This window comes from Ornithodoros turicata, unplaced genomic scaffold (assembly GCF_037126465.1).
Source record: "Ornithodoros turicata isolate Travis unplaced genomic scaffold, ASM3712646v1 ctg00001071.1, whole genome shotgun sequence".
Classification (NCBI taxonomy): Eukaryota; Metazoa; Arthropoda; class Arachnida; order Ixodida; family Argasidae; genus Ornithodoros; species Ornithodoros turicata.
Genome location: NW_026999459.1, coordinates 47040 through 73697, shown reverse-complemented (window position 1 = coordinate 73697; position 26658 = coordinate 47040). Strand labels below are relative to the sequence as shown.

General features: G+C 45.7%; 1 protein-coding gene across 5 annotated transcripts; it reads left to right on the top strand.

Moving 5' to 3' along the window:
- The first annotated feature begins 310 nt into the window (after positions 1–310).
- On the top strand, positions 311–26658 carry LOC135376392 (zinc finger protein 271-like). 5 transcript variants are annotated; one of them, XM_064608895.1, is made up of 10 exons: positions 311–454; positions 541–645; positions 1832–1914; positions 2044–2264; positions 6665–6817; positions 15425–15577; positions 16242–16394; positions 17656–18459; positions 23331–23474; positions 24000–26658. In XM_064608895.1, exons 4-10 carry the CDS (start codon positions 2129–2131, stop codon positions 24983–24985), a joined length of 2529 nt encoding a protein of 842 aa, XP_064464965.1. In that variant the 5' UTR covers positions 311–454; positions 541–645; positions 1832–1914; positions 2044–2128; the 3' UTR covers positions 24986–26658. The 5 variants fall into 5 exon arrangements, with proteins under 5 accessions (XP_064464965.1, XP_064464968.1, XP_064464967.1 ...); XM_064608898.1 differs by having other exon boundaries at positions 311–468; positions 2044–2252; XM_064608897.1 differs by having other exon boundaries at positions 311–468; positions 6674–6817.

Genomic DNA, 26658 nt, shown 5'->3' with positions numbered 1-26658 from the left:
TTGCACCTAAGGAATACACACAACATGAAAAGACAACTCAAATGACCTCTAATTTGATCCTGTGTGCACCACTCGTATGTAATTCGTTGCAGCTATGTCTTTGATGTATACAGTTTGACGTAAATAACCGTAGCAGACGACGTCAACCATCGTCATATATCACGCTTTTTCTGTTGCGCATACGAAAATTAACGTGACTTCAATATTCGGGGAAATAAATTCTTGAGAAATACCTGCCATACAGTGCAATTTTATTATTCTTTGACATATCGTTATTCTTTTTTACAGTTAGCGCCACGCAAGGATATCAGCAGGGCACCATTCTTTCCTTCTCTTCCTTTCCTACATGGCGGCAATCAAACATGTAAACAAACATGCTCGGCACAAAGTTTAAAGCTTCAGCGCGGTTCTAGCAGTGGCAAAATAGCCTCGAGTGTTTACTTTTCACTTCGAGGTATTTGAAATGAGGTACTCCGTCAATGGAGGAGCTATTGCGATCTTCATTATCTTGAAAACATCCTTTATTGCGTGCTCCCTTAGTGCACCAGCATGGTACAGGACCCAGAACCCAGAACAGGACCTGAAGGAGCAAGACACAGGCCGCATGCTCAAGTGAGAACAACAGGGCTTCATCTACGGAAAATAGTAAGTTATATCTCGACGTATAACCATTAGCCCGCATAATTCAACTTGGATGAGTTATGAAATGTTGAAGGAAGTGTCCAGAGTGTTGTTTCAACATCACTGTACCCCCGTGCGGGTCTTGACAACTATGTGCTCGCTTTTGCCAAATGGGCGCCTAACTTGATGCATAATGGTGAAGCATAATGCATCGGCTGGGCATTCTTTTGTTGGTGTAACCATTCCGCAAGTCTGCTTCCTTCATGCAGTGTCGTGGTTGTTAGATTAAGTTAGTTTAGGTTCCGTTAGTGTTTAACTTATTCTAGTCAGGGTAGTGTAAGATAGCTTCGTTTGCAACGTGAGACAATTGATGTCCTGAGGCTGGAACAACATAGAAAGGACAAATACATACGAAGCCTCAAGTACCTAAGAAATTAATGATGAAAGATGGATAACCTTTTGAGTGACTTCCATCTTTCATCATTACTTTGCAAATTGGTACAGCTCTAGGTTAGGTTCCGTTAGTTTAGGTAACTGAGTCTGTAGTTGGATAAGTCCAAGTTACCTTTGTGCAGCTCGTCCTATGCCTTCCTATGCACCGTCTGGACGGTGCCGGCTTCAGCCGCCCTACCGCGTTCCTCATATCACGGACAGTCCGACGAACTTCACTGCATAAACAATTGGGTCCATCCGGCAGATGCTATAAGACCCCGTCATTTATCGGGAACTTGAGTAAATTTTTCAAGTGCTTCACATTTGTGTTTATTTTTATTTTTTTTTGTGGCGACATACTTTTACGTGACAATTTTTTTATTTCCATTCGTAATAATCTGCTTAATAAAATTTGATTTAGGTGACAATCACATCAGCAGACGGCAAAAAGCTAGTAACAAATTCCGTTGACCATGTGATTTCTAGGTGGTGTAGTTTTCTTAAATTATATATTATTATTATTATTAGTTATAATTCAATTAGACATTTTCTTGGACACCCTGTATGTGGTCTTCCTACTTAGATGGTACTTTGTCATATACTGGGAATATATGAATTAAGCGAGTGTTCATGCACGCACACATTAACAATTCTATTTACATAATAATTGTTATAAAATTGCCTGCCAGCTAAGCAGATGTTGTATACTGCACAAAACTGCCCATGGCTTCTTGAACCTGGAAAGTAGTTAAATACTTGTATCATGTTTCTTCGGAAGGAAAAAGAAGTCCACGCAATATTTCTTCAGGAACTTCTTTCCGGCACCTCTTCTGTCTGAACGTAGTTGACCCTCTGACAACGGTGAGTCGCCGTTTTCACAAATATACTGTTCAGGGATTTCATGTTCTGTGAGCGTACGAAAACCGTCGCTGTATTTGTTTCACTTCGGGACCCAATTTTCCCTTTCCAATTTACGTGGGATGAGGACAGCACTGCGCATTAAAGAAGAGGCAAGAGATTCTTGTGACTTCGAGTCATCACGTGCCAGGCCCTTTGGAATCACAACTCCAAGAAAATGCAGTTCTCTCTGGAGACCCGCAATCAGCCCATGAGAGTGAAATCAGAACCACCTGATGTTGCATGCCTGCCACAACCGGGCCAGGTACATCAACAGCACTGCAGCGAACATCCTTCAGGAGGTGATGCTTACGGTAAAATCCTCGTAAACTATGCACTCAAGTGGGGAATGTTTGATAGATAGTGTCTGACCTTTTTCGGGTTAAGTGCCCAAAGCAGATTTGGGTGGGAAAAAAATGTCCATTATCATTGTTCCCACTGGTCCTTGAAACACATGAATACCCTAGAATTTCAAAATGCAATTTTCAACGTTTTGGAAGTCCCTGGGATTTTCCACAGTCCTTGAGAACCCTCCATTTTGCATCTTTTTCTTATTGTCATGGGGCTGGTTGTGCAAATTCCACTTATGCTGAGCTATCCGTGGTTTTGAACTATGCCTGAATTTCACGATTTTTTTTTTCCCACTTGCCCTCTGTGGCTTATCCAGCAGTGCGGCTTATCTGATGACTTTTTTTTTCTGGTACCTGTACCATACGCTGGTTTTAATGAACAACAGTGTCTCTGGAACAGCACTGCCCAGCCGACGCAGGAACAGTGCGTAACACGAACGGGTCCGCATTCGAGTAGGTTTGTCTTCCTGGTGCATTCCCCAAAGCAGCTTTAATGAAAGTGGTCACAGTGATTCACGTCTTCTGGAAGACCACTGACCCATCAATCCATGAAAAATGCCAAAAAATTGCACAATCCGATCTTGGTAGAACTCTAGAGCTGACCTCCTTTGTTGTACACCATGATGACCCCAGAGTATGGACCAAAGGGTTTATGGCCTTCTCTATGGCCTCCTTCGTTGCACAATTCAGTCATCTCGTAACACCCGTGGCTTATCTGCAGAAAATTTTCGAAAAGTTCCAAGACGCGTCCTGCCGATTATCTGCAGTGCGGCTTATCTGCCAGAAAATTTTCAAAACATTCCTAAAGACGCATCCTGCGGCTTATCTGGGAGTGTGGCTTACCTGCCAGAAAATTTTCAAAACTTTCCAAGACGCGTCCTGCGGCTTATACGCGTGAAATTGCATTAGTTGCAAAACCTTGGGGGTTACCACTGTTTGCAATAGGAATCTAGCCTTACAATTCACCAAATTAATTTGCGCAACGTTACCACTTGGAAGAAAAACACACTGAAGACAGAGCCATCTGGCAACAACGAATGGGATCCCAGAAAGGATGCAAAGGGCGACATCCAATGAGACAGCAGGAGAAGAGCACGCATCCTATCGTGACTGTCCGCGTTTGGAATGGGTCCGATCGTAGTGTTCTGAATGTGCACGGCATGACGCTGCATTTTTCAATAGCGATTCACTCAACTGCAGCCCACTATAGTTCTCATAAATTTTCTACTGACAACAATTATCGTCCTGTCCTTGGGACAAGGACGCCAGGCCACTTCACAACGCGCATTGTTTTTTGCCAATCTCACACGTGATTGGAATTCAGGGCAGGGAGAAATCTGGTTCAACGGGAACCAGCCATAAAGTGATTCTCGCAAGGGGATCATTGGGGCTAATCGGGTCTAACTCGAAAAAGTAAGACCCTGTTTATAGAATGCTCTTGGGGAACATGACACGGTAATATTCTATAGATGTACCGTAATTTCACGCGTATAAGCCACACTTCAGATAAGCCGCAGGGCCTATTTTTAGGAACATTTTGAAAATTTTGCCAGCAGATAAGCCACGGGAAATACGACGCGACTGATTTGTGCAACAAAGGAGACCGTAGGGAAGGCGATAAACCCTGCGGCCCATATTCTGTGCTCGGCATGGTGCTCGGCACAAAGGGGTTCTAGTGTTCATGGAAGATCGGATTGTTCCCTTGTTGCGGGTTCTTCATGGGTCCGCCCTCATCATCGGCCAAGCCCCGTTGTCTAACTCACTGCAGTATACATCATCGAGGAAACTTACATGTCATGGGGTGTAAATTCGAGGCTGTGTACAATATACTACAAATTATTACTACATCATTGTACTTCACGGTTATGAGGTAAATCGTCAGTTAGGAGGGAGACTTAAAGGAGTTGATTGAATCAAATCAATCGAGTTTATTTGAATTTTTCATCCCAATTTTTTTTTTGCAACCCTGTGAGTCCCACGCAGTCATGGTACACTCTAGAATAAAGTTAGAAACCTTGCATCACATTTTCTATTTCCCAAAACATTATTAATTACGAAACAATTGCAGCAGTTTCCAAGGTCTTCAGAAGGCTGCATTTTATCACAAAGCAAAATTGCGCCGTGTATATGAAATACAACGAGCACTTTTAACAACACAGCAGTAGTCTTAGTTGCATAGCAGCTTCGCTAAGGATGTGCACAAAGCACGTAAAATAAAACTCTTCGAGTCTGGGAACAGCTTCACAAAGAAAGCTGCCATCTCGCACGCCTTGAATACCGACTTGCTGTTTTGTCGAATACACATAAAAAGAGCATTTCTTGAGCCCATGCTCATACGGAGTGTCCTAGAAAACGTGTCCTTGAATCATAATAAAAAAAATTGCGCCACCTAGGATCATGAGGCCAAAGGCATTTGTGCTCGCCAGGTTTTTTGCCACCTCCTGATGTGGATGTCAAGTAACGTAAGATGTGTTATGTAAATTTTTGGGAACTGAACCTGGACATTTACTAAGTAACGGTAACTTTTTTGATCCCGCCAATGTGAACAGTGTGCCCAATTCCCTCGAATTCACGATAATTGAGAGGGATATCGAGGAGCTATCCCATCGGAAAAAAATAGCCGAACATCGTGCTTTTCGGGGTACCAAGAGCATATCGCTCAGCAACTCTTTGATCGCAATTATCGTCAGTCAAACAAAAGGAGATTGCAAACTCAGCCCACAGAGGGATAGTAGAAAGAGACAACACAGACATGGCTCATCTCATCTGGCTTCTGCTGGGATCTGCTGTCTTCCCTCTCCCAATTTGAAGAACTGTCACTTTCTTTACTATCACTCTGTAGGCTGGGCTTGCGACCTCTTTTCATCTCACTGACAACGATTGCACTCAAAAACTCTTCGAGCATTACGCTCTTGATGCCACGAAAGGTATTATGTTTGGCTATTTTTTCTCCTCAATATAGGGATAGCTCCCCAATATCCCTGTGAATTACCATGAATTTCAGTAAACTGGGCACGCTGTTTGCATTGAAGGGCTAAAAAAGTGACCTTTACTTGGCAAATTTCCGAGTTCGGTTCGCGAAAAAATACGTAATAAAACTTACGTTACACGAGATTCGCATCAGGAGGTGGCATAAACCTAGTAAGGACAAATGCCATTGAACGCATTGTGAAGTTTTAGACTTGCATTTTTGCCTGGTCGAAAGCGATATAAGAAATATATAATGTCCTTCTATTGCGCTTCACTATGTCAATTTTTGCAAGTGAGCATGGACCCGCCATCTGTACATGTAGACATCATACGTCATTGTCTTTCACCATCAGGCATGCAAAACAGCCATGACTGGTGCACTAATATTATACACGTCTCTGCACTCTACTGTCATAGTCGTTCAAAAAGTGGATGATAGCACACTGCTCCACATACAGCCCATAGCTTACCGTAGTTTCACGAGTATACGCTGCACTGCAGAGAAGCTGCAGGACACGTTTTTAGGAACGTTTTGAAATTTTTCTGGCAAATAAGCCACGGCCAATACGAGGCAACTGATTTGTGCGACAAAGGAGACCATAGAGAAGGTCATAAATCCTGTGGTCCATACTCCGGGGTCAGCTCTAGAGTTTACCAAGATCAGAATTTGCCCTTGGTGGGCGCTTTCTCATGGATTGATGGGTCAGTGGTCTTCCAGAAAACGTGAATCGCTGTCACCACTTTCGTTAAAGCTGCTTGGGGGGAATGCACCAGGGAAGACCAATCTATTCGAATGTGGACCCATCCCTGTTACGCACTGTTTGTGCATCGGCAGGGCAGTGCTGTTCCAGAGACACTGTCCTTTCTTTAGAAATGGCATATGGAAAAAATAGTCATCAGATAAGCCGCACCGGTGGATAAGCTGTAGAGCGGCCCTGAGAAAAAGAATTGCGCATAAGTTGTGGTTAATACGCGTGAAATTACTGTACTGCTTTACGGTGCTTTCGTGTTCCAAATATTGAGGTGCTTACGGTAGACGTGATGCAGCAGGCCGCATATAGGTAACACCGCAGAGTGTGCTACGAGCCCCGGGAAAAGTGCCCGCTCCTCCCACTAGGGGATTCGCTTGTGGCGCCCTCTATAGGCGCTGTACGGGGCGTATGCCCCTTCACCCCTCCGAAACCCAAATCCTTTCCCCCAACAACCCTTTCCCACGCTTCCATTCGTGCACCATTGGCTGTGGTGTAGCCCCGACTGTTCGTTACTGGTGACAGCGCACACCTCTAGGTGCAATATATAGTTAAACTAGGTTCAGAAAAAGTAGGGAGGTGGTCGTCGTGTGACCCGAAGCCTTACAATGTGGCTTACTTCTCTCCTTTTTTGTTTTACTTCAGGAGTAACAGCTGGGACATGTGACGTTAAAGATGAAACTCGAGAGGAATCTTCAAAGGAACATCCAATCATGGAAGTCAAGACAGAGCCTTACAACGTTGAAGCCTTGGCTGGACAGGAGCAAATGGGGCACAACTGTGATTCAACATCAGAAGGTAAATACAAAGTTGTCGAAGACATTTAGTCAACACTGACAGTGTGACAAATTGAAGGATACAACAAAAATGTACTTTAGTTTTCTGACAGACAGGTATCAGCTTTCATGTACACGTTCTGTTCAATGGAAGATTCTGAAAGTTATGGAAAATAGACGTGGAGATTCTTTACCAAATTTCACGTCACCGTTGCATCTCAATATAAGGAAATAGATAATGACTAAGTTGCATTTTTTGTGCTCATGCGCCTCCACTATAATAGATGTCTTCCGTATGTTTCGCCTCCATATCTTATACCCAAAACGCACTGACGCAAGATCTACATCATGTGCATTCGTGATAGGCAGCGATTGCGAACGTGCTCAGGTGCGGACAAAGCGAGTCTCGGCGACAGAGATCCACAACACAAACACTTGTCCCGCGTTCGCGAACATGATTACACACTTCAAGGAGGGTTGGCACACGTGCAGTGGCATCCTTTCACTTTTTCATCTTCTCTCTACTCACACTGTTGGATCCCGTACTGATTCCAGTGGCCCAAACGAAGAAAACAACATGGACAAACGCTGAAACAGCCTAAATAGCATTTACATTAATGTGTGTATATTTCAAGTAGACATCCTGGACCAATGCTTTCTTTTAATTTGAAACTTCAGTAGGCATTGTGCAAAGCTCTCACTAGACGGCGTCAAATGAAAACCTGGATCACGGACGTGAAGTGCGGACAGCGCCGCGTGTCCAGCGGGATTACGCACACCATGATTGCGGGGCGATCCAGATCGTGTGCGACAGTGCGTTTTGGGTATTAGCTACGCAACTGTGAGGAATTCCTCTTATTAATTAGGTATTCTGCGTAAAAATCCCAGCTTCGAAAGACTGCCGTCTATTCTTTGTTTGTCTGGATTTATTTATATCGTGCCTACCAACGGCTGACAACAGTCTACTGGGCAAAAATATTCCAAAAGCCGGGAGGCGACATAACTACACAAAAAAGTAGAGAACTCCGACTTTACAAAACAAGGTAACAAGGTTTACTCAGACGTTTCGTCTGTCATGCGACCGATATCATCAGTGCCAAATTGAATGAGGGATTATACAACCGGTCGCTATTGAAGGAGATGAGAGTATTGTTCGGGAAGGGGGCCACGGTTTTTGTTACAAACCGAGGGGTCACCGCTTATGTGCCAAGACTCCAGTGTTCTCGAGCCAAGGTCATTGTGTTGTCAAAGTCGAAACAATGTCCCGTGTCCCAACAATGTTCTGTAAGCTCCGTCTTAAACCGTGTGGCGTGCGTCGTGCTCTCTATGTCCCGCTTATGTTCTTTGAAACGAGTGTTCCGTTTCCTGTCTGTCTCGCCAATGTAGCACATGTCAGAGTCTTGGCATTGTAGTTTGTAGACTACTCCAGACTGGTCTTCCGGGCGACGGGGTCCTTTGGTTTCAATATGAGACTTCGTTTCAAAGAACATAAGCGGGACATAAAAGCGCGATGCATGCTACACGGTTTAAGACAGAGCTTACAGAACATTGTTGGGACACGGGTCATTGTTTCAACATCGACAACGCAGTGACCTTGGCTCGAGAACAAAGATGGGGACCCAGAAAGCTTCTAGAGTCTTGGCACATAAGCGGTGACCCCTCGGTTTGTAACAAAAAGCGTGGCCCCCTTCCCGAACAATACTCTCATCTCCTTAAATAGCGACCGGTTGTATAATCTCCCATTCAGTTTGGCACTGATGATATCAGTCGCATGACAGACGAAACGTCTGAGTAAACCTCGTTATTTTGTTATGTGAAGTCGGGCAGAACATTTGAATTGGTGAAGATTCATGTAAATATCAATGTTGAGGTGGTTAAAGCCATTAAAGAGAAACTGCATACGAAATGAAGGGATCATTTCCTCATTAACCGGTGGGTGGAATAATACGAGTTTTCTTCTAGGACGAATAGTACAATAAAAATGTAGCATAGATAATAGGTGAGAGCAGTTAATACGGCCATTGACCAGCTTATACAAGAACAACAGATCGTTCATAAGACGTCTCCTGCTCAACACAGGCAAACCTAAATAGACCAAAAGTCTAGGATAGGAATAATCCAATCGTCTTCCGATATATCTATAAAAAAGTACTCTAATAAACCTTTTTTGAATCCTCTCGATATCAGACGACCTCGTCGATGGTAATGGTTCCAAACGATCGAGGCAGATTCGACCTTAGACCTAACAAGGGCAAGATAAAGTTGCATAAAGCAAGCTGAATATTTAAATACTACACGCGTAACTCTAGATATCAAACCGAGCAGTTGCAGACAATTACAAACAAGCGAGCAGACATGATCAATGAATGACAAAGAAAAATCAAATGTAACACCCAGGTCACTTCTAATGTGATAATATCCATAGAGTAGCTATGAGAGATGATCTCTCTTTTACGACTGAAGGACACAATTTTGGTTTTTCAGAGGTTCTAGACAAGGTCATTCTGTTTACACCAAGTACTGATCGCTTGAATATCACTTTGCAATAAATAACAATCCCGGTGAGTCCGAATTTCTCGAAAAATCTTGATATGGTTGGCAAATTGTAAAATGTTAGTGTTTAAACGTATGACGTCAAGTCGTTGACAAATATCAGGAAGAGATGAGGGCCAAGGTTGGAACCTTGAGGCACTACTGAGGTGGATGAGTATCATGAGGACATAACATTTTGTATTCTGACACAATTACGGCGACCATGTAGGTAGCTTAGAAACCGGGAAAGGTAACTGTTGCAGGGGCCATATAAGAATAGCTTCTGGGCCAGTAGTGTTATATTAGCTAAATTTAAATTTAATTCTGAATTTAAAAATAGTGCCCAATTTTTATCTAAATCAAATGTGATACATGAGATTGAATGTCCCACATGTGAAGATTTCCTCACAGAGAAAGCCTGTGATAATGATACACGCTGTGACTTCAAACTCAACACGTTTAAAATATTTCAATTAACCCTCCCCCCCCCCCCATATCTGAGAATGGCATTTAACCTGTGTAGGCGTTTGACCTGCTGCAGGCTGACCTTAATAAAGTATCCGAATGGTGTAACAGCTGGGCAATGGAACTTAACCTAACAAAATGCAAGCTTCTAACGGTGTCCCGCAACAATGTGACTAGTCAGGCCTATGCTATTAACAACACCCCTCTTGAGTCTGTCTCCTGCTATACATACTTGGGCGTCTTCTCTCTGACATCCTTGAATGGCGAAGACGCGTATTGAGTACATAACTAATAACGCGTCCAGCACCCTGGGCTACATTCGTTGAAACTTCTCATCTGCCCCGGTTCACGTGAAGACCACGCTATATAAAACACTTGTCTTGCCTAAACTGGAATATGCTGCTTCAGTCTGGGATCCTGATCAAGATAATCTCATCAAACTAATTGAGTCTGTTCAGAACAGAGCAGCCCGTTTCATATTAGGCAACTACGATCGCACTGCCAGCATCACCGCGATGAAAACTAACATGCGATTGCTTTACAATGGAAAATTATCCGCCTCTGCCTGTTCCATAAAATTTTGTATCACAATGCGACTCTAAAATCTTCTTTGATCACACCACCATCGTACATTTCCCTTCGTGTTGATCATCGTGAAAAAGTAGGTGTAGTGCATTGCTCAACGAGATCATTCCAGGGCTCATTGATTCCCGGCACCTCATCAGAATGGAATAGTTTACCTGGTTCTGTGACTTCGATTACTAATATTATAGAATTCAAAAAGAGTTTGTGCGACCTCCTTCACTTATAATGTCATTGTATATTGTCGCGTTTATCTCGCTAATAAACTTGTACTCGAGAAACGTCATCATGACGTTGGTAGACACTCCGAAACCAAACCAGATCAGAAGGGGAGAGCTGGGTTCAACGAATGGGCAATTGTTCGCTGCCTCCTATTGAAAGAAAAGTAGGACTGAAGGTAGCTTCCCTTTCAGAGACCATCGTAATCCCCTCAAGACCGTGGCTTTCGGGCGCGACCTTGTTCGCTACTAGCATTGAACGTGGTTCAACTCTACCAAACTTGTGGCGCTGTCGAACATTATGACGTCATTTGTTTACAAACAGGTAGAGGTATTTTCCGGATTCTAACGCGCACTTTTTTTCGGGAAAAAGTCGGCCTACAATTGCGTGCGCGGTAGAATCGAGTGCAAGCAATTCACGAAGAGCGAACTTTGAAAACCCGACGCAGGCAGGAGGCGCCATAAGCGTCTGGAAGCCCATAGCATGCGTAGTCCCTACTGGCCTGGTCCATACCACGTGGTCAGGCACGTGGTGTATCTTGAACAGCCTAAAACCAGGCTCCAACAGCTCCCCATAGAGCCCATAGTTTGAGAATTCACACAACACTGGGCACGCGACCAATGAGAGTGCAACGTTGTAGAAATTATGCAATGCCAGTCGGCCAATCAGGGGCCTTAACTTTGGCTGAGCTTTCGGCCGGTTCTGGCTACCATCGACTTCTACCGGATTTCACGCCTACCGCCGTTACCCGATATTCAAAATAACTGAAGCTTCTTTTGGCTAAAAGAAATATTTATTTGACACAAAGCACTGAGTCAAAGATCTAATACATGGGTGCACTGTGAATACAAAGTCCACTGCGTTGTTGACGCACTGTAACTAAGTTCGAACTTGAAACAAAACGAACAGCCTTCGAAATGCGACATGGCCCGAGCGTGTTCTTCACTCTCCAACCGCTCCAACTCACGAAGCATTCCAGTTCCGGAGTTGATAGACTGTTCGTGGGATAATAGTCGTGTCCAGGAACAGCAGAACACACGTTGAGTCACAACGACGCATGAATAAACCAGCGAACACTTCTACAAACTGTTCTGCCGATTGACATCACTGAAACACGGAACACAAGAGGACGCCGTGCCGGCCGATGAGCATCTTCTTTCGTTGCTTGCAGAGCAGAAGGCACTTGTATGGCACGTAATCGTAATCCTGTCTTTGTTGTCAGCCCTCAAAATCCAACGGCGCCCGAACGCGTTCTTCACTCTCCAACCACGCCAACCCACGAAGCATTCCAGCAGTTGATAAACTGTACGTGGGGTAATAGTCGTGTCCAGGAACAGCACAACACGCGTAGAATCAGAAACTGTTCTGCCGATTGACATCACCGAAACACGGAACACAAGACGACGAACGCCGTGCCAGCCGATGCGAGCTATTTCGAAACTATGCTGAAACTTGAAACTGCCGCCGGCACGCTGCACGCAGATGCGCGTGAAGAAAATGCGATTTCAAAACATTGTCGACCAATCGGAGCGCGCGCACAGTCTAGGCCAATGAGCTTGCAACGTTGTAGATTGGCGTAGTGGTACATACTCTACAGCCGCATCCTCGGTTACCTGAGGAGGACTGCTAAAACCAGGCCTCCACAGCTCCCCGCATTTGCGGCAGTAGAAAAATAAAAACACGTCACAGTCACGTGGTACTACATCGTCAGGCATCATGACGGATGCCCATTGGCCAAAGGAGGATGCGCGCTCCGGGATTGGTTGATAAAGTTTCGAAATATCTCACAGCTCACTTTTCGCGGGCAGTCTGGGCAGTCGGCCAGGCGGGCAGCTCCAAGCAAGGTCGCTGCGTCTCCGCGGCTCGCCGATGTCGGTTGACCACAACGACCAAAGAGGAAGTGTACGCGCGGGTTTGTTCGTGAGCTATAGTGACTCTGGCCATGTACTGATCTCCGATAAAGTGTCAACCTACGGACATTCTTGCCGGGTCGGAACTGGAATGCTTGGTGAGCTGACGCCTGAGGAACACTCTCGAGCGCTGTCGCATTTTCAAATACAGTGACTAAGAAGAGAGTGTTCGTAACGACAAAAGTATTTCCCGTGACTGTGTGACCTACGGTGCTTCGCCAGAATGAGAAGAAGATGCTCATCTGTGAAACGCACGCACTCGTGGACTTCGCTCGCCTCCAGAAGTAGACTGTATGTGTGCTTTGCAAGTTCGAACTTGGTTTGGTTGCTGTCTATTCAAGGAACGAAACGTCCTGTACGCACGGTGAATATATGAGTCAAGCATTTGAGTTTATACGTTGCATCAATAAATATGTATTTCGCCTATCAAAAATGTCTTAGTTATTTTGGAATAACGGGCGCCAGGTATGAAAACCAGTAGAAGCCAATGGCAGCCAGGGCCGGCCGAAAGCCGAGCCAAACTGAGAGGTTGCTGATTGGTTGGCTGCTAGGCATCACGACGCATTTTCATTGGTCGTATGTCCAGTGTTGCCTGAATTATCTCAAACTATGGGCTCTATGGGGAGCTGTGGGCGCCTGGCTAAAACCACGCCGCTGCGTTCATCAACGCAGTACTGCTGATAGCGCTGATAGTGCACAGCCGTGTCATTCTCGCGACGCTAATCCGCATCTTAACCGATGAAGCAAAAGCGTATTCACTACGAGGCTTCGTTCAAGCGACGGGTGATTGCCTATGCGGAAACAGAGGGCAACCGTGCAGCATCAAGGAGATTTTCTGTGCCGGAGACCAACGTCCGGGACTGGAGAAAACAGAAAGTGCAGATTCTGGCTTCAAAGTCGACGTGCAAAGGATTCAATGGGCCGAGGCACGATAGGTACCCCCACGTGGAGGACCTTCTTGTCCCTTTCATAAAGGATTTGCGAGCACGACATTTGCCAGTGAAGTCAGAAATCATAAAGGTGAAGGCCCTGGAATTTGCAAGGGCTGCGGGCATCCCACGCTCAGAGTTCAAAGGCAACAGGAGCTGGAGCTGAAAACAAGGTTCATGAAGAGAGCAGGATTCTCATTACGACGCCGGACCACGATCTCACAGAAGCTGCCAGAGGAGTACGAGGAGAAATTGGTTGCTTTTCAGCGCTACGTAATCAACGTCCGCCGTACCCACTGCCATTTGGTTGGCCAGATCGGGAATGCAGATCAGACCCCGATTTTTTTTTTACTTCCCATCAAATTACACAGTCGAAGAGAAAGGTGTGAAGCAGGTCGCCATTACTTCGACGGGAAACGAGAAGAATCGAGTCACGGCTATGCTGTGTTGTACTGCCGACGGCTTCAAGCTTCCACCGTACCTGATTTTTCGCCGAAAAACTTTGCCAAAGAACGAGTCCTTCCCGCCTGGCGTGATAGTGAGAGTGAATGAAAAAGGGTGGATGGACACTGATCTGATGATTGACTGGGTAGATGTCGTGTGGCGGAAACGACACGGTGCTAACATGGGCCTCCGCTCCATGCTTGTGCTCGACCCTTTCCGTTGTCACATTTCGGAACGCCTAAAAGAGAAGTTGCACGCTTGCAATCCGGACCTTGTGATCATCCCGGGCGGGATGACTTCACAATTACAACCGCTGGATGTGTGCCGTAACAAGCCACTGAAGGACAATATTCGGGCAGCGTATAACAACTGGCTGATCGATGGTCATCACGTCATGACACCCGGAGGAAGGATGAAGTGCGCTTCGCTTCAAAATGTGTCTACATGGATTAATGATGCGTGGAGAAGCCTTCCCCAGACAATGGTTCAGAACGCTTTTAAAAAATGCGGTATCTCAAACGCGCTTGACGGGACGGAAGACGATTGTCTGTGGACCGTGAGCAGCGACAAAGAAACTTCTGACGATAGCGATGCTGAATAAACGCTTGTTCATTGTTTGTTTCAATGTTTGACAGGGGTGCATTTTCAACTTTTTTTGCGGCTAAGTCGTAAAAGTCACCTGCGCGTTAGATTCGGGGGCGCGTTAGAATCCGGAAAATACGAAGATGATACTAGTATATGTTCTAGTCGAAGTTGCTCGTTTATTGTCATTATGTTGCGCTCGCATGTTCCTGTGCTTTGTCATTGCATTGTGTCCTGCTCACTCCCCTCTTTAGTGCCCTCTGGGCCTTGAGGGTATATGTATCAATATAAATAAAAAAATAAACCTGAAAAAGTCACTCCCTACATATAATGCCCTGCTATTGCGCTCCATTATGTCAATTTTTGCACGTGAGTATTGACACTCCAGCTGTACATGTAGATGTCATACATCATTGTCTTTCACGATAACCATCGGATGTGCAAAACAGCCGTGACAGGTGCAGTAGTATTACACATTACACACGTGCGTTACACATCTCTGCGCTCTACAGTCGTAGTCGTTCTCAAACTGGACTATGGCACGCTGCTCCACATACAGGCCATAGCTTACTGCTTTTGTGTTCTGAAGATTGATGTGCTTACGGTAGACGTCATGCAGCAGGCCGCATATAGGCAACACCGCAGAGTGTGCTATGAGCCCCAGGAAAAGTGCCACTCCTCCCACTAGGGGATTCGCTTGTGACGCCCTCTATAGGCGCTGTACGGGGCGTATGCCCCTTCACCCTTCCGAAACCCAAATCCTTTCCCCCAACAACCCTTTCCCACGCTTCCATTCGTGCACCATTGGCTATGGTGTAGCCCTGACTTTTCATTACTGGCAACAGCGCACACCTCTAGGTGTATTACATAGTTAAACTAGGTTCAGAAAAAGTACGAAGATGGTCGTCATGTGATCCGAAGCCTTGTCATGTGGCTTACTTCTCTCCTTTTTTTGTTCTACGTCAGGAGTGACAGCTGGGAAGTGTGACATTAAAGAAGAACCTCGAAAAGAATCTTCAAAGGAACATCCAATCATGGAAGTCAAAACGGAGCCTGATCACATTGAAATCTTGACTGGACAGGACCAAATGGGATGCAAGTGTGATTCAACATCAGAAGGTAAATACAAAATGGTCGAGGACATTACTCAACATCAAACTCAATAGCGTGACAAAAAAAGGGATACAACAGAAATGCACTTTAGTTTTCTGACAGACAGGTATCACCTTTCATGCACACGTTCTGTTCAATGCAAGATTCTGAAAGTTATGGAAAATAGTCGTGGAGATTCTTTATCAAATTTCACTTCACCGTTGAATCTCGATATGTATAAGGAAATAGATAATGACCAAGTTGCATTTTTTGTGCTCATGTGGCTCCACTGTAATAGATGTCTTCCATATGTTCCGCCTCTATTTCTTAGCTCCGCAATTGTTAGGAATTCCTGTTATTAATTAGGTATGGTGCGTAAAAAATCTGAGCTTCGAAAACTGCCGTCGATTCTGAAGCCATTCCAGAGCTACTCAGCTATGTTAGTTCTTCCGGATTTCTGATGCGTTTGAAATATCCGCATTTGAAAAAGGATTTCATTTGGCATGCTGAAAATAAATATGGATTTAAAATTGTTTGATTTACTCAAATAAATTTAAATCCGGATCTGATTCGGATTTGATTTAAATCCATTTTGTCTCCTCAAATCCCCCACACTTTACGGAGGTGGTTGTCATGTGACTCGAAGCCTCGCAATATGGCTTACTTCTCCCCCTTTTTCTTTTACGTTCAGGAGTGACAGCTGGGACGTGTCATGTTAAAGAAGAACCTCGAGAGGAATCTTCAAATGGACATCCTATCGTAGAAGTGAAAACAGAGCCTTACAACATTGAAATCTTGACTGGGCAGGACCAAATGAGACACAACTGTGACTTAACATCAGAAGGTAAATACAAAATGGTCAGGAACATTTAGTCAACACCAAACTCAATAGCATGATATGGACAAAAAGTGACATGCAATGGATACGCTTTTCAGTTTTCTGTTCGTTCCATGTCAGCTTTCCAGCTTGTATGGAAGATAATCAAACTAGGCAAAACAGACCTCTGGAGATCCTTTATGCAATTCCACATTACTGCAACTATTGCAGACTTTGGCTGCATAAACAACTGCACATAACAATGTTTGTGAGCGAGAAGATAAGGAAAAGCAGGCAAAACCAGAGGAATCAGGTGCAAAATAATCCATGGTGCACAGTGTGTTTCCCTTCATGTGCTCCCACAAAGTTTAGCCCTAACAAGTACACTCTACAGGGTGTTACCCTATAAAAGTCTACCCGCGTCGGCATGCCGTGCTCGCCAATTACTCAATGCAGGCGGTACAATGTGTTGTCTACGTATAAACCTCATAAGGACATTCATCCATGGCAAATATCGAAGTGATTGAGCACCGTTACGCAAAGTTATAACGCAAAACGTGAGGTTCCCGTAGGCAAAACAGCCAAGATGGCGCCTCTCAGTAAGCAGACGACATCCCTTTTGGGTGTCGTCTGCTGAGTACGCCGGCATTTTTCGTACCTCACTTGCTTACGTCTGAGCAAAATACGACAGTTACATGAAAGCGAAATGAAAACTGCAGTTCCATCCGGCTGGCAGGATATGCGACACGTCGTCGTCTGGGGAGCAGCATGGCAAGAGATCTTCTCAACGCCGCCATCTTGATTGTTTTGACTACGGGAATCTCACGTTTTGAATTATAACTTCGTGTTGCGGCGCTTAATCACTTCGAAATTCACCAAGATTAAATGTCCTTATGAGCTCTATATGAAGATCGCACAATGTGCCACCTGCATTGAGTAATTGGCGAGTACGGCATGGCGGCACGGGTAGACTTTTATAGGGTAACACCCTGTACATCTTCTATATCTACTGTATTAAAAAAGAGTGCTGGACAAAATTTTACAAAACACGCTTGAGTGCATTCTTCTTCGAGAGTGATGCAGCGAATAGGACCGTCTGTAACTCTGTACAGTCCAATTGGCTACTGGCATGGAGGAAAGAATGTGACAGAGTGGGTTTCAAAGTCCAGCACTATATGAGAGAATGATTATGTGTGGTCAGGGTCTGTTTATGGAAAAACATTCATAAAATTCTCACTTAGTATTTCATTTGTGCTTCTACCATACAAGTGTGATGTCTGCCCTGCAGAGTTCTGCCGGGTCTCGGATCTACGGGATCACAAGCGGAGGCACACGGGCGAGAAGCTACACAAGTGTGATGCCTGCAGTGCAGAGTTCTGCCGGATCTCGCATCTACGGGACCACATGCAGAGGCACACGGGTGAGAAGCCACACAAGTGTGATGTCTGCCCTGTAGAATTCTGCCAAATCTCGGATCTACGAGCTCACAAGCGGAGACACACTGGCGAGAAGCCACACAAATGTGATGTCTGTCCTGCAGAGTTCTGCCAGGTCTCGAGTCTGTGGGATCACAAGCGGAGGCACACGGGCGAGAAGCCACACAAGTGTGATGTCTGCCCTGCAGAGTTCTACCGGCTCTGGAATCTACGGGAACACAAGCGGACACACACGGGCGAGAAGCCATACAAGTGTGATGTCTGCCCTGCAGAGTTCAGCTGGAGCCAGAGCCTAGTGCTTCACAAGCGGACACATATGAGTGAGAAGCCATACAAGTGCAGTGTCTGTGCTGCAACGTTCACCCGAAATGACTGCCTACAGCAGCACAAGTCGACACACTCGGGTGAGAAGCCATACAAGTGTGATGTTTGCCCTGCAGAGTTCAGCCACAGTAAGCGTCTAAAGGTTCATAAGCGGACACACACGGGTGACAAGCGACACAAGTGTGATGTCTGCCCTGCAGAGTTCTACCGGCTCTGGAATCTACGGGAACACAAGCGGACGCACACAGGCGAGAAGCCATACAAGTGTGATGTCTGCCCTGCGGAGTTCAGCCACAGTTCGAGTCTAAAGGTTCATAAGCGGACACACACAGGTGAGAAGCAATACCAGTGCAATGTCTGTGCTACAGCGTTCAGTCGGAATGACTGCCTACAGCAGCACGAGCAGACACACACAGGTGAGAAGCTGTACAAGTGCGATGTCTGCCCTGCAGAGTTCAGCCAGACCAGGTACCTTAAGCATCACAAGCGGACACACATGGCTGAGCAGCCATAGACGCGCGACCTCATCCTGCAAAAATCAGCCAAAATTTACTCAACTGCAGCCCACTACAGTTCTCATAAATTTTCTAGTGACAACAATTATCGTCCTGTCCTTCGGACAACGACGCCAGGCCACTTCCCAACGCGCATTGTTTTTTGCCAATCTGACAACGTGATTGGAGTTCAGGGCAGGGAGAAATCTGGTTCAACGGGAACCACTCATAAACCGATTCTCGCCAGGGAGTAACTGGGGCTAATCGGGTTTTAACTCTAAAAACTAAGACCCTGTTTATAGAATGCTCTTGGGGAACATGACACGGTAATATCCTATAGATGTACCGTAATTTCGCGCGTATAAGCCACACTTCAGATAAGCCGCAGGGCCATTTTGTAGGAACATTTTGAAAATTTTACCAGCAGATAAGCCACACTTGCAGGATAAGCCACGGGAAGTGCGACGCGACTGATTTGTGCGACAAAAGGAGACCGTAGGGAAGGCGATAAACCCTGCGGCCCATATTCTGTGCTCGGCATGGTGCGCAACAAAGGAATTCCAGTGTTCTAGCGAGATCGGATTGTGCCCTTGTTGCGTGTTCTTCATGGGTCGGCCATCATCATCGGCCAAGCCCCATTGTCTAACTCACAGCAGTATACATCATCGAGGAAACTTACGTGTCATGGGGTGCAAATTCGAGGCTGTGTACAATATACTACGAATTATTACTACATCATCGTACTTCACGGTTATGAGGAAAATCATCATTTAGGAGGGAGACTCAAAGGAGCTCTGAAAGCCATCTGAAAAATTTTTCGTTCCGAACGCGTTGTGGAAGCAGGTAACTTAACTTGATGATTAACACGAAAATCTTCTCTATATGCGATGTGTTTCGCAGAAAAAAAGACAGTTGAACATCGGCGCGCGTGTTCCCACTCGACTCACTCCTCCTGGTCAAACGAGGAGCAGAATGAAAAAAACATAATTGGTGACGTAATAAAAGTTGGAAGCGGCGACCGCGCTTTTATCCGGGTCAGTGCTGACTGGTTTTCTTTTCTTTCTTTCTGTTTTCTTTCCCCCTGCTTTCTCCCTGTCAAGGGATGAATAAGGGAGGACCTCGATATTCCGGGTCGTGAAACCCCCGTTCTCGAAATTCATGTTCGGGAAACAAGGAAAGCCAGGGGAAATGCTGCTTCGTAAGATGATATGCCGCGATTAAGAACATCACATCACTATTTAACCACTCAAATGTGGGGGTTTTCTATATGTGTCCAAGTCGTCTTAGCGAACGAAAGACACATTTTAGCAGCCATTTGGCTTAGCAGGGCGGCATGTTGGTTGGTTAGTTGTGTGCTTGCAATATTATGGCTGGGTTAGTCACAGTTTGCCGTTGGCAGTTTTCCGCGCGCGACATGTGCATTTTATAGTCAGCTAAAATTTACGCTAGTCACGTGTTGTTTCAGTGCACGCCGATATGTCGGCGGACGCAAACTTACCCGCGTTGTCGGTCACTATATGGGGGATAAAACTGATGCACTATATGGTGACAAAACAAATGGCGCCGAATTAGTGGTCATAGCGATGCAGCGATAATTTTGAGGCGTGAACTGAAGCAGCGCTTAGTGGTGCACTGTATTTATATATACGTATTGCCACCAACAACACAACAAGAAACAGTCGCCACAATAACGAACAGCATACAAAACCTGGCACCTGAAGTTTATTTTCATAATCCACCTACTTCGGAAGGTCGCTTTAGGGAAAGCAAGATTAAGCGTAGAGAGGTTGACCGATTTTTGGTTGACTTCGCTCGGGGAGTTTAATGAGGATGGCCTCTACGATCTCACGGCCTAACCTTCAACAGTGTCTGTAGACTAATCTTCGTTTACTGTATCTGATAAACCAAAGAAAAAGCAAAAAGAAACTTCTCCCAGCGTTGCAGCGGGGTTCCGAGTGAAAAAATAGCGGACGAGGTTCTTCGAAACCAATCAGCGGCTCCACTTTTCTGACGTCAAAATGATGCAAGCGGCTCGACGGCTCGTTCCGGGTATTCCCACCGTTGCGCACGGTCGCGATTTTCAAAATCGAATTCTGCGATATTTGTGCATCTGTTGATAGAATTACTTCGCACGGTGCATTTTAATAAGCTTACGAACCCCTTGGTTAAAAAAAAATGGTAGTGATTAAAGTGCTTTCCGAGCTCCTTTAAAGGAGTTGATTGAATCAAATTGATCGAGTTTATTTGAATTTTTTATCGCAATTTTTTTTTTCAACCCTGTGAGTCCCATGCAGTCATGTTACACTCTAGAATAAAGTTAGAAACCTTGCATCATATTTTCTATTTCCCAAAACATAAAATAAGTACTAAGCACGCAACTATTAATTACGAAACAATCGCAGCAGTTTCCATCTTCTTCAGAACACTGCATTGTATCACAAAGCAAAATTGCACCGTGTATATAAAATGCAACGAGCACTTTTAAAAACACAGCAGTAGTCTTAGTTACATAGCAGCTTCGCTAAGGATGTGCACAAAGCACGTAAAATGAAACTCTTCGAGTCTGGGAACAGCTTCACAAAGAGAGCTGCCATATCGCAAGACTTGATTACCGACTTGCTGTTTTGTCTAATACACATAAAAAGAGCATTTCTTGAGCCCATGCCCATACGGAGTGTCCTAGAAAACGTGTCCTTGAATCATAATAAAAAAAATTGCGCCTCCTAGGGTCGTGTGGTCAAAGACATTTGTGCTAGCTAAGCTTTTTGCCACCTCCTGATGTGGATGTCAAGTAACGTAAGGTGTGTTATGTAAATTTTTGGGAACTGAACCTGGACATTTACTAAGTAACGGTAACTTTTTTTACCCCGCCAATGTGAACAGTGTGCCCAATTCACTCGAATTCACGATAATTGAGAGGGATATCGAGGAGCTATCCCATCGAAAAAAATAGCCGAACATCGTGCTTTTCGGGGTACCAAGAGCATATCGCTCAGCAACTCTTTGATCGCAATTATCGTCAGTCAAACAAAAGGAGATTGCAAACTCAGCCCACAGAGGGATAGTAGAAAGAGACAACACAGACATGGCTTATCTCATCTGGCTTCTGCTGGGATCATGTCTTCCCTCTCCCAATTTGAGGAACTGTTACTCTCTTTACTATCACTCTGTAGGCTGGGCTTGCGGCCTCTTTTCATCTCACTGACAACGATTGCACTCAAAAACTCTTCGAGCATTACGCTCTTGATGCCACGAAAGGTATTATGTTTGGCTATTTTTTCTCCTCAATATAGGGATAGCTCCCCAATATCCCTGTGAATTACCATGAATTTCAGTAAACTGGGCACGCTGTTTGCATTGAAGGGCTAAAAAAGTGACCTTTACTTGGCAAATTTCCGAGTTCGGTTCGCGAAAAAATACGTAATAAAACTTACGTTACACGAGATTCGCATCAGGAGGTGGCATAAACCTAGTAAGGACAAATGCCATTGAACGCATTGTGAAGTTTTAGACTTGCATTTTTGCCTGGTCGAAAGCGATATAAGGAATATATAATGTCCTTCTATTGCGCTTCACTATGTCAATTTTTGCAAGTGAGCACGGACCCGCCATCTGTACATGTAGACATCATACGTCATTGTCTTTCACCATCAGGCATGCAAAACAGCCATGACTGGTGCACTAATATTACACACGTACCGTATCTCTGCACTCTACTGTCATAGTCGTTCTCAAAGTGGATGATGGCACACTCCTTCACGTACAGCCCATAGCTTACCGTAGTTTCACGAGTATACGCTGCACTGCAGAGAAGCTGCAGGACACGTTTTTAGGAACGTTTTGAAAATTTTCTGTCAGATAAGCCACGGGCAATACGAGGCAACTGATTTGTGCGACAAAGGAGACCATAGAGAAGGTCATAAACCCTGTGGTCCATACTCCAGGGTCAGCTCCAGAGTTCTACCAAGATCATTTTTTGTTCTTGGTGGGCGCTTTCTCATGGATTGATGGGTCAGTGGTCTTCCAGAAAACGTGAATCACTGTCACCACTTTCGTTAGAGCTGCTTGGGGGAATGCACCAGGAAGACCAATCTATTCGAATGTGGACCCATCCCTGTTACGCACTGTTCGTGCATCGGCAGGGCAGTGCTGTTCCAGAGACACTGCCCTTTCGTTAGAAATGGCATATGGAAGAAATAGTCATCAAATAAGCCACACCGATGGATAAGCTGTGGAGCGCCCCTGAGAAAAAGAATTGTGCATAAGTCGTGGCTAATACGCGTGAAATTACTGTACTGCTTTAGGGTGCTTTCGTGTTCCAAATATTGAGGTGCTTACGGTAGATGTGATGCAGCAGGCCGCATACAGGCAACACCGCAGAGTGTGCTACGAGCCCCGGGAAAAGTGCCTGCTCCTCCCACTAGGGGATTTGCTTGTGGCGCCCCCTATAGGTGCTGTATAGGGCGTACGCCCCTTCACCCTTCCGAAACCAAAATCCTTTCCCCCAACAACCCTTTCCCACGCTTCCATTCGTGCACCATTGGCTGTGGTGTAGCCCCGACTGTTCGTTACTGGCGACAGTGCACACCTCTAGGTGCAATATATAGTTAAAGTAGGTCCAGAAAAAGTACAGAGGTGGTCGTCGTGTGACCCGAAGCCTTACAATGTGCCTTACTTCTTTCCTTTTTGTTTTACTTCATGAGTAACAGCTGGGACATGTGACGTTAAAGATGAAACTCGAGAGGAATCTTCAAAGGAACATCCAATCGTAGAAGTGAAAACAGAGCCTTACAATATTGAAATCTTGACTGGGCAGGACCAAATGAGACACAACTGTGACTTAACATCAGAAGGTAAATACAAAATGGTCAGGGACATTTAGTCAACACCAAACTCAATAGCATGATATGGACAAAAAGTGACATGCAATGGATACGCTTTTCAGTTTTCTGTTCGTTACATGTCAGCTTTCCAGCTTGTATGGAAGCAGGGGCGGATCCAGGGGGGGGGGGCGTGGGGGCCGCCCCCCCCCCCTCGAGACATACCTCTACCCCCATTCCGGCAGATTATCCTGCCGCACGGCGAATTTTCATGCTACATAGCGACGATAGGTCTTCTCTCTTTTTTTCAGTGGGCGCCCCCCCCCCCGCCCCAGGATCTTCCCTGGATCCGCCTCTGTATGGAAGATAATCAAACTAGGCAAAACAGACCTCTGGAGATCCTTTATGCAATTCCACATTACTGCAACTATTGCAGACTTTGGCTGCATAAACAACTGCACATAACAATGTTTATATATGAGAGAATGATTATGAGTGGTCAAGGTCTGTTTATTTCGTTTGTGCTTCTACCATACAAGTGGGATATCTCTCCTGCAGAGTTCTTCCAGAGCACGGACCTGCAGCATCACAAGCGGGCCCGCACAAGCCAGAAGCTACACAAGTGTGATGTCTGCCCTGCAGAGTTCTGCCGGGTCTCCGATCTACGGGTTCACAAGCGGAGGCACACGGGCGAGAAGCCACACAAGTGTGATGTCTGCCCTGCAGAGTTCTGCCGGATCTCGGATCTACGGGTTCACAAGCGGAGGCACACTGGCGAGAAGCCACACAAGTGTGATGTCTGTCCTGCAGAGTTCTGCCGGGCCTCGGATCTACGGGATCACAAGTGGAGGCACACGGGCGAGAAGCCACACAAGTGTGATGTCTGTCCTGCAGAGTTCTGCCGGATCTCGGATCTACGGGATCACCAGCGGAGGCACACGGGCGAGAAGCTACACAAGTGTGATGCCTGCAGTGCAGAGTTCTGCCGGATCTCGAGTCTGCGGGACCACATGCGGAGGCACACGGGTGAGAAGCCACACAAGTGTGATGTCTGCCCTGTAGAGTTCTGCCGAATCTCGGATCTACGAGCTCACAAGCGGAGACACACTGGCGAGAAGCCACACAAGTGTGATGTCTGTCCTGCAGAGTTCTGCCAGGTCTCGAGTCTGCGGGATCACAAGCGGAGGCACGCGGGCGAGAAGCCACACAAGTGTGATGTCTGCCCTGCAGAGTTCTACCGGCTCTGGGATCTACGGGAACACAAGCGGACGCACACAGGTGAGAGGCCATACAAGTGCGATGTCTGCCCTGCGGAGTTCAGACAGAAGGGGAACCTACAGCACCACAAGCGGACGCACACAGGTGAGAAGCCATACAAGTGCGACATCTGCCCTGCGGAGTTCAGCCAGAAGGGGAACCTACAGCAGCACAAGCAGACACACACGGGTGAGAAGCTGTACAAGTGCGATGTCTGCCCTACAGAGTTCAGCCAGACCAGGTACCTTAAGCATCACAAGCGGACACACATGGGTGAGCAGCCATAGAAGCACGACCTCATCCTGCAAAAATCAGCCACAGCGTCGAGTGACAAGCCATACAGGAGCATTCTATGTTCCGCAAACTCAGGCAAATCACAAATCTGCCCCTTTGTGTGGGGGCCTTTTATGGGCGTGAAGCCATACAATTGCAACCTCTGTCCTGCAGAGTTCAGCCACTGTACACACACACACACACACACACACAAGCCACAGAACAAGCTGCTAACAGAGCAGGAGCTACTTTAGCCAGTGCATAACTCCGTGGTTTCACAAGTAGCCACGAGGTGCCTGGGATAGCAACAGTACAAGTGTGGAGACTATGTACACAAGAAAGAGGCAATCCAAGCATCAATTCTGTTGTCCTGAACGTGGAGGCCTGAAGAAGCATGTGGTCATACGCATAGGGGGAAGGCTGTACAGACGCAGTTTGTATCCTACATCATTTTATTTCTGTCCGATGATGTGAAACTCACTCACATGAACAGACTGAGGTTGAGAAAGAGTTGGATTGGGTGGTGATGCATGTGAAATATCAGGAAACCCAGTGTCAGGTGTCTATAGAACAATCACAGTGAGACAATTCTGTGTGCCAATAGAAATTAAAACCAGTTGTGGTGTTTGGTGTGTCGGGTAGCATTAGTGTTATAGAGAATGTGCGACAAACTTGTGGTGCTGTGATGTGACCTCTGGAGAAAGTAGCTTGCGTGATAGCTGATGTGTCTCTTGCTTTGGTTGCATGTGAAGTGCATCTCTTCCTTGCCACACTGGAACTGTTGCGTCGCTAAGTCTGCAAGCACCTAAAAGAACTCTTATGTTTTGTTTCTCGTGATTTGTACACTTCCAATCAGGGCTCGGAACCGTTATTTTAGGGGGTTCGGTTCAAGTTCCGGTTGATGGTTATTGGTTCGGCTTGGGTTCAGTGCAACCAAAATAATGGTTTGAACCGACATTAATTGGTTTGAATCAGTTTACATGTGCTGTTCTAAACAGTGTAATTATTCCTGATTGGCACCGCTGTCAGAGACACTATTCTGATTGGCTGACTCTTAGTAGTCAAATATGCAGGCTTCCTGTGTGTAGGTTGTGTTGGCCACATAGATTTTTTGCGTACCACAAAGCATCCTAAAAACAGGTCCCAGCTTACGTCTGTACCTTGAATGCAAGTTTTGAACATATGACCTCTGTTTTTGAAACAACCTGAGCATGGGCCCGCATAAACAACTGCACATAATGATGTTTGTGAGTGAGAAGATAGGGAACAGCATATGCAACCAGAGGAATCAAGTGCAAAATAATCCATGCTGCACAGTATGTCTCCCTTCATGTGCTCCCACAATATTTAGCCCTAACAAACACGCTACACATCTTCTGGTGCTACTGTATTGAAAAGTACAGTGCTAGACAAACTTTACTAAACATGCTTCGGTGCATTCATTCTCCAGACTGATTCCCTAGTAGCGAATAAGACCATGGAGACTTGCAACTAGCCTAGGTGACTGGGTTACCCAGGCACATGGCTGCAACTCTCTATAGTCCCATTGGCTACTGGCATGTCACTCTGAGGGAGGATTGCACGAGGGCATGTTTCTTAAACTTTCGTCCAGAACCGTATGAACAGCTGATTATGCATGATCAAGGTCTGTTTACTGAAAGAAATATAAGCTTTCATAAAATTCTCA